Here is a 7371-nt window from a genome sequence, read left to right on the forward strand (position 1 = left end):
ACGTCGACAACCCCTCAACGACACCCTCCCGTCCGTTACCTCTCCCCGTACGGTTCATTTTCAATCGCCATATATATCCAACATGGCTGACGCTGCTCCTCGTGGACGTGGAGGATTCGGTTCCCGCGGTGACCGTGGTGGTGACCGTGGCCGTGGCCGTGGTCGTCGTGGTCGTCGCGGCGGCAAGCAGGAGGAGAAGGAATGGCAGCCCGTCACCAAGCTCGGTCGTCTCGTCAAGGCCGGCAAGATCACCAGCATGGAGCAGATCTACCTCCACTCTCTGCCCATCAAGGAGTACCAGATTGTGGACTTCTTCCTCCCCAAGCTCAAGGATGAGGTCATGAAGGTACGGAACGAACTTCTTGTCCGAAGGAAAATTGGGCCAGTGAAATTCGTGTGGAAGCGCATGTTTTGTGGTGGAGGAAGCAGAATTGAATTTTGATACACGATGATGCGATTTGGATGGATATCAGGGAAATTGCAAGTGGCAGTCGCTGACGGTTCATTTTTTTTCGCTTTACAGATCAAGCCCGTCCAGAAGCAGACCCGTGCCGGTCAGCGTACCCGTTTCAAGGCCGTCGTCATCATCGGTGACTCTGAGGGCCACATCGGTCTCGGTATCAAGACCTCCAAGGAAGTCGCTACCGCCATCCGTGCCGCTATCACCATTGCCAAGCTTGCCGTTCTCCCCGTCCGTCGCGGTTACTGGGGCAGCAACCTTGGTGAGCCTCACTCTCTGCCCGTCAAGCAGAGCGCCAAGTGTGGTTCCGTCTCCGTCAGAGTATGTCACCAAATGCGCAATTTTCGGAAGTGAAAGTAGCATGCTAACCTATGATAGCTTATCCCCGCTCCCCGTGGTACCGGCCTTGTTGCCTCCCCCGCCGTTAAGCGTCTGCTCCAGCTTGCCGGTGTCCAGGATGCCTACACCTCCTCTTCCGGTTCCACCAAGACCCTCGAGAACACCCTCAAGGCCACCTTCCTTGCTGTCGTCAACACCTACGGCTTCCTTACTCCTAACCTCTGGAAGGAGACTAAGCTCATCCGCAGCCCTCTTGAGGAGTTCGGTGATGTCCTGCGCCAGGGCAAGAAGTACTAGATTATTAGTGCCGTGACGGGGAAATAAATTTGCATGATCGTTTTTTTTCTTGAACCAATTTCCTACGGGATTTCTACTTTTTTTTGGCTGTAGGATCGGAAAAGCTGGAATGAACTTTTTATCTCACGTTCTGCTACGCTACTCACGGCCATGGATGTAATTACGGGAGGGATGACATAACACGAAATAGCGTGAAGTGAATGAAAGCTTCCTTTTCGCCAGTCATGATATCCTGCATAAATGAGCAGGAAGGAGTTCATTCCGTAATTGCTCTATGCTGCAAATAGATAACTTAATGCGGCCTTTGAATAATTATCGATCAGGGACCGATAAGTAGACCTTTGATCTATGCCATTTATCTAAGTTCTGCTCAGTGGAGTCAGTGCTGGTCTAGATCAACGGTCGAGTGGGAACATTCTGACCTTCTTCACTGCATGGGATGTCATCTCTTTTATAGAATGTTTATTTAAGCATAAATGACTATCGAGGCCGAGTAGTAATGATACAATGAATTGGTTGGCTCAGTGACGACATTTGTTATGGAGTATTGCAAGTACTAGGATGAAGGCAACTACAACAGAGTATATATATCCGACATTGCAAGTACTTGAAGGGTTAGCCTATTCAGCAAGGGCCGTATGATGATTGTATAACGATAAGTAGCTCTTTGTTACGGTAGTTTTATCTATTTAGCTAAGAATTTTAATCTTTTTTAAGATATTAATATTTCTTGTAGGCATGGAAGTACTTACTTTGATATGATACCAGGGCTTCTGATGGAAGGATATTTAAGGGCATGTTTAGCGCGAGCAGAGATTTCATCGCCCGCGACAAATCATACGGTGTCTTGACGAGGCACTTGATAGTGTCCAATTTTTCTGATTGGATTTGAAAGGTTTCTTTTGGATTGGCGATTACAAAATAGGCAGAGCGAATTGTCTCATACGTTCAAGTTGGACACGAACGAAAATTCTGTTCATGTCTTGTTTTTTACCAACAACTGGAGCTGCCCGCGCGCTCTTTGATTGGCGTACTGGCGAGCTCCCGCTGTTGGTTCAATTTATCAGATCATCAGATAAGGAGTGCTTCTTGTCCCCATGGCCCACCCTTGTATGGATCCCAGTCATTTAGCCCAACCAGCCAAAATCGTCCCCAGTCCCCAGTCCCTCCATTTATACGCGTGTAACGCAGGCTAGGGCCGCGAGGGAATGCGGCCCTTCAAACCCTGCGAATTAAAGCCCTGCTTGGCAGACCCTATGGCAAGAACCCTGCTTCACGATGCCATTGCCCACTGTGAGTGGTGTGTACTCAAGCAATGCTAAGGACCAGACTGTGAACTAAGATTGGGAATTTGCTGCTTAGCGTTCTGGTCAAACTATGTTGGACGGAAATTCCCGACAGCCCAGTGCCATGTTATATGGGTTTGGGGTGGCATTTCTCTCGGGGGAATTTTCTGCTAGTATTTAGCAGTAGATCATTCCCCCCTTGTCGGCTGAATTCTTGCGCAGAGTTCTATTCCATTCATTTTGCCCCGCCTGACAGTTTTTTTTTTTCTTTTTGTCAGGTTCCAGGGAGAAGTCTATCATGAAGTTCAGACTACCCATTAAGCCGGATGAGATACCGCTCGACGAGAAAAGACACCCTGATGACGATGAAGCCAACGTTGCGCCACAGTCTGCAGCCAAGGAAGCGGCCACCTCCCGTGCCGATCAAGTGGACGAGGACAAGAGTGATGTGGTCAATCCGGAGTTTCAGCATGGGGTACAGAGCGCACAGGCCATGACTCAGGTCTGGTCCAAACGACATTTGATTCTGGCCTACGTGATGTGAGTGTTACCGAGAGAGGTGTATTGTGTGCTACATCGACACTCGAAGCTGACGATGGTATGGCCATTAGGATCTGGATTATCTACTTTATTAAGAATTTCGCGTTCGGTATCATTGGCACATTGACTCCATATGTTACCAGCTCTTTCAAGCAACACTCATTAACTGGCACCACCACCATTCTTTCCACTCTTATTGGCGGCCTGTTCAAACTTCCTTATGCTAAACTGATTGATATCTGGGGTCGTCCCCAGGGCTTTGCCTTAATGATCGCCTGCATGACTGTTGGACTCATCATGATGGCTGGGTGCAATAATGTTCAGACGTATTGTGCGGCTCAAGTGATCTACTCGGTGGGCTCTGCGGGTGTGGACTTCACCTTGACCATCTTCATCGCCGATACGTCGGCACTGAAGAACCGGGCATTCTGGCTCGGCTTTGTTGGTTCTCCGTACATTGCCACGGTTTGGGCATACGGACCGGCGGCAGAAGACATCTTGAATTCCATGGGATGGCGATGGGGCTTCGGCATCTGGGCCATTGTGACACCGGTGATGTTAACGCCTCTGTTCTTCCTATTTTACTATAACCAGCGCAAAGCGCAGAAGGCCGGTTTGATTCCCGAACGTCATAGCCAGCGCACTGCAATGCAATCAATCGCCTACTACGGCAAGGAATTCGATGTTATCGGTCTGCTCCTCCTTACTACTGGACTTGCCCTATTCCTGTTAGCTTTTAATCTGTACACAAAACAGCCAGACGAGTGGAAATCTCCGCTGATCATATGTTTCATTGTCATCGGCGGCCTCCTGCTCATCGCCTTCCCCGTCTACGAGAGATACATCGCCCCTGTCACATTTATCCCCTGGTCGCTGTTGCTCAACCGAACCGTCTTCTTCACCTACACCATGGCCGCCAGCATCTACCTGGCCTGGTATCTCTGGGACACATACTTCTACTCGATGCTGATTGTGGTCTTCAACCAAAGCGTCAGCCAAGCGACCTACATCACCAATATCTACAGCGTCGGCTCCTGCTTCTGGGCCGTACTCATGGGCATCCTGATCCGTTACAACGGCCGTCTCAAATGGCAAGCGCTCTACTTCGGGGTCCCCATCACCATTCTCGGCGTCGGACTGATGATCAAATTCCGTGAACCGGGCGTCAACATCGGGTACATCGTCATGTGCCAGATCTTCATCGCGTTCGGCGGCGGCACTCTGGTGATCTGCGAACAGATGACGGTCATGGCCGTATCATCGCAGCAACACATTCCCGCCGTGTTGGCGATGGAAAGCATGTTCATTAATATCGGCAGTGCGGTGGGCACTACCATCGCCACGGCGCTGTGGACGGGTATCTTTCCCCAGAAACTTACCAAGTATCTCCCCGCGGATGCGCAGTCAAACCTGATGAGTATTTATGGCGATATCGCGGTTCAAGCGTCGTATCCGGTTGGTAGTGCGGCGCGTGATGCCATTAACCGGTCGTATTCGGAGACACAGCGGTTGATGTTGATTGCGGCGACGTGTTTGTACACAGTGACGCTGGCATCGGTGATGATGTGGAAGGATGTCAATGTGAAGAAGATCCAGCAGGTCAAGGGGCGGATTCTTTAGGTTGGATAAGTAGCAATGGTAGTAGGACCAAGAAGAGGGTGTCCGTGGTAGACTTGGAATGACTGATACCCCGCGCAGAGAATTAATGTTTCAAATAGAGGATATCGAGATTGAGGTTTGGACCGACGTTGATCGATCAAACCACCTGAAGGAGGTCCTGATTTCAATTCAGCTCCATTCCGCATTGCATGCGTAGAAACCAAGTTTACCACGACCGATGACCTGGATCAAACCACATTCCGCTATAAATAACCTGAGCTGCATGGACCCCTCACTGTGTGGTTTTATATCTGCCAAGGCACGGGAACATGATCCAGATCGACCGACATGCTGACCGTGCAAAAGACGGGATTGCAACCGTGGCAAACAAATCAAACGGTTGCATTCTTTGTCCGACGGTGCGATTCGAGTCGGCGATTGGCTGCTTTGGAAGCCGCAGGTCGATGACGACAGAATCGAGGTCAGCATGACGAACGTCTCTCGTAAGGGATTTTCTTTTCTTTCTTTCTTATATTTCGTCTTCTATATAACCCTTTGGTCCGTCGTTCATTTCGACTGACACTTACCCTCTTGGACCCGTCGCGATCTTGATTTCAGTTTGAACATTGCGGGTGCTGCCACCTTAACTAAGCTTATCGGATACTAAACCTTGAATATACTTCAAGATGATCGATCCACCCGCCGAGATGCTCGACTTCTTCAATACCCTCAAGACGAAGCCGCTGCCCGTGCCCACGACTACTCCGACGTCGGTGGCCCCCGTGCCCACCGTCCTCCCGGGCCATAATGCCATTTTCCAGGAATTGTCCAAGACTAGCCAACGGACATTATGGTACACCCCCTGCCGTTTCTACTCAGCTAGATCCTAATGATAGTATCATAGGGTTGTCGTCGTGCTCATGGCCATATCATCTGTCGTCTTCTACATCCTTGCCTCCCGAGCGCCCTTGGTAAGCCCAGCCAAGGATGCATACCGAAGACCAAACTAACAAGAACAGACCAAGCGAGTCATCCATAACCTAATTGCCATCTCCACCACAATCTCCTTCATCGTCTATCTCGCCCTCGCAACCGGTGAAGGCATAGCCTACAAGCATGACATCCTGACAGTCCACAACAAGCACGTCCCCAACACCCATCATGATGTCTACCGTCAGGTCCTCTGGCTGCGGTACCTCAACTGGTTCCTGACAAACCCCCTGGCCCTCATCAACCTTGCCCTTCTGTCTGGCCTCCCAGGCGCCCATCTCCTCGTCGCCATCGTCGCCGACTGGGTGATGCTCGGCACCGGCGTCCTAGGCACCTATGCCGGCCACACTCCCCGTAGATGGGTTTGGTTCACGATCAGCGCTATCGCCTACCTCACGACTGTGTATCATGTTGGTGTGAACGGGGGCCGCGCGGCGGTGAACAAGGACGCCCAGACGAAGAGATTCTTCGGTACAGTTTCGGGCGTGTCGCTTCTGATCAAGGCTTTGTTCCCTGTGTATGTTTCTCTCTCCTCCTTACCTCTTAGGGTAACCATGACGGATGCTGATAATCTATCTAGAGCCATCGCCGCCGGCGCCCTAGCTCTCAAAATCAACATCGACGCCGAGACCATCATCTTCGCTATCCATGATATCTTCCTGCAGGGTATTATCGGCTACTGGCTGATCTTCGCGCATGATGCGGCACCTGGAATGTAAGTCTTAATACTAGAATTGTAGTATTTACCAAAGCTAATGAAGCAGTACCCTCTTGGTTGACGGTTTCTGGGCCCATGGACACGGTAACGAGGGTGCCATTCGCATCACAGAAGAGGAGGGCGCCTAAAGCAATGCGACATGATCTGACACAAGCACATTCAGATTCGAGTTTGGACGAGAAGGTCATGTTTCGTGAATACCTTACAAAAAAGGTACAGTTGGAGAAAGTGGGATGACGTCATACTGAGGTTGCACGGTCTGAGATTGGACGAAAGGCGGAAAAGTGGATTCGTTGACGCTCGTTACATTCGCTGTTCTTTCGGGTTATTGTACAGAATCTGGGTCTGGTTCTCTCTTCACACTGGGTCGGCGTTGTTGATCTGCGCGTGAAAGTGATGGGATAGGCTATAATAATTTTAATACATGAACAGGTCCTCTGATATTTGCTTTCCCAGAAACTATTGTGATTGAGATCTAAGTCAACTTTGGATATCCACACTAGATTTAAGTAAAACGGTTTAACTCTCCATACTCCAGATACCTAACCCTACCTCTCCACCACCGCTTACAAGTCAAACAACCTCACCATCGACACCATAACAAGACACAGAATAAAATCAAGAGACCCTCAACGAACCCTAACCACCCGAATCTCCCCTTTCTCCACAACCCGCCCAGCAACCCCCTGTCCAACCTCGCCTCCACTCTCCCCCGGCCAAACCACAGTAACACCCCCCATATCATCCCCCAACCAAAACCCAGCATCCACACACCCATCCCCGAACCGCACACACTTCAGCTTCCCGCAGTCAAACCACTGCAGAAACGGATCCGCATCGACCACGAACCCGCTCAGCGCCAGCGTGCGGATCGATAGCCGCGTGCGCGTTCTCCCGAGACCCATGCCTGCTACTTTGGCTTTTTCGATGACCAGTTTGTCGAGGTATTCGCCTATTCCAAGGGCTGGGTGGAGGGCTCCTGTTCCTGTTCCGCTGTGGGTTTGTTAATATTTGGTTTTTTTTTTTTTTAGATTATCCAAATGAATATGGTTCTGGGGTAGTTAAGGGTAGATATATGGTATCTAAGCATTGGGCGAAGATAAAAGAAACAGACGAAGAAAGAATGAAAGAGAAACAAAAAA

General features: G+C 50.1%; 3 protein-coding genes across 3 annotated transcripts; all 3 read left to right on the top strand.

Annotated features, from left to right (window-relative positions):
- Window positions 1-4: 4 nt before the first annotated feature.
- On the top strand, window positions 5-1540 carry BDV37DRAFT_266495 (40S ribosomal protein uS5). The gene is made up of 3 exons (XM_032083928.1): window positions 5-346; window positions 524-781; window positions 839-1540. Exons 1-3 carry the CDS (start codon window positions 83-85, stop codon window positions 1094-1096), a joined length of 780 nt encoding a protein of 259 aa, XP_031934443.1. The 5' UTR covers window positions 5-82; the 3' UTR covers window positions 1097-1540.
- A 560-nt stretch (window positions 1541-2100) lies between these two features.
- On the top strand, window positions 2101-5097 carry BDV37DRAFT_266496 (major facilitator superfamily domain-containing protein). The gene is made up of 3 exons (XM_032083929.1): window positions 2101-2389; window positions 2459-2922; window positions 2994-5097. The coding sequence occupies exons 2-3, from the start codon at window positions 2681-2683 to the stop codon at window positions 4540-4542; spliced, it is 1791 nt and encodes a 596-aa protein (XP_031934444.1). The 5' UTR covers window positions 2101-2389; window positions 2459-2680; the 3' UTR covers window positions 4543-5097.
- Window positions 5098-5207: 110 nt separating this feature from the next.
- On the top strand, window positions 5208-6357 carry BDV37DRAFT_289694 (opsin family protein; the record flags this gene model as incomplete). Its single annotated transcript, XM_032088530.1, has 5 exons — window positions 5208-5374; window positions 5426-5492; window positions 5541-6028; window positions 6092-6226; window positions 6276-6357. 5 exons carry the CDS (start codon window positions 5208-5210, stop codon window positions 6355-6357), a joined length of 939 nt encoding a protein of 312 aa, XP_031934445.1.
- Between the last annotated feature and the right edge of the window lie 1014 nt (window positions 6358-7371).

Source organism: Aspergillus pseudonomiae (assembly GCF_009193645.1).
Source record: "Aspergillus pseudonomiae strain CBS 119388 unplaced genomic scaffold BDV37scaffold_181, whole genome shotgun sequence".
Taxonomy (NCBI): Eukaryota; Fungi; Ascomycota; class Eurotiomycetes; order Eurotiales; family Aspergillaceae; genus Aspergillus; species Aspergillus pseudonomiae.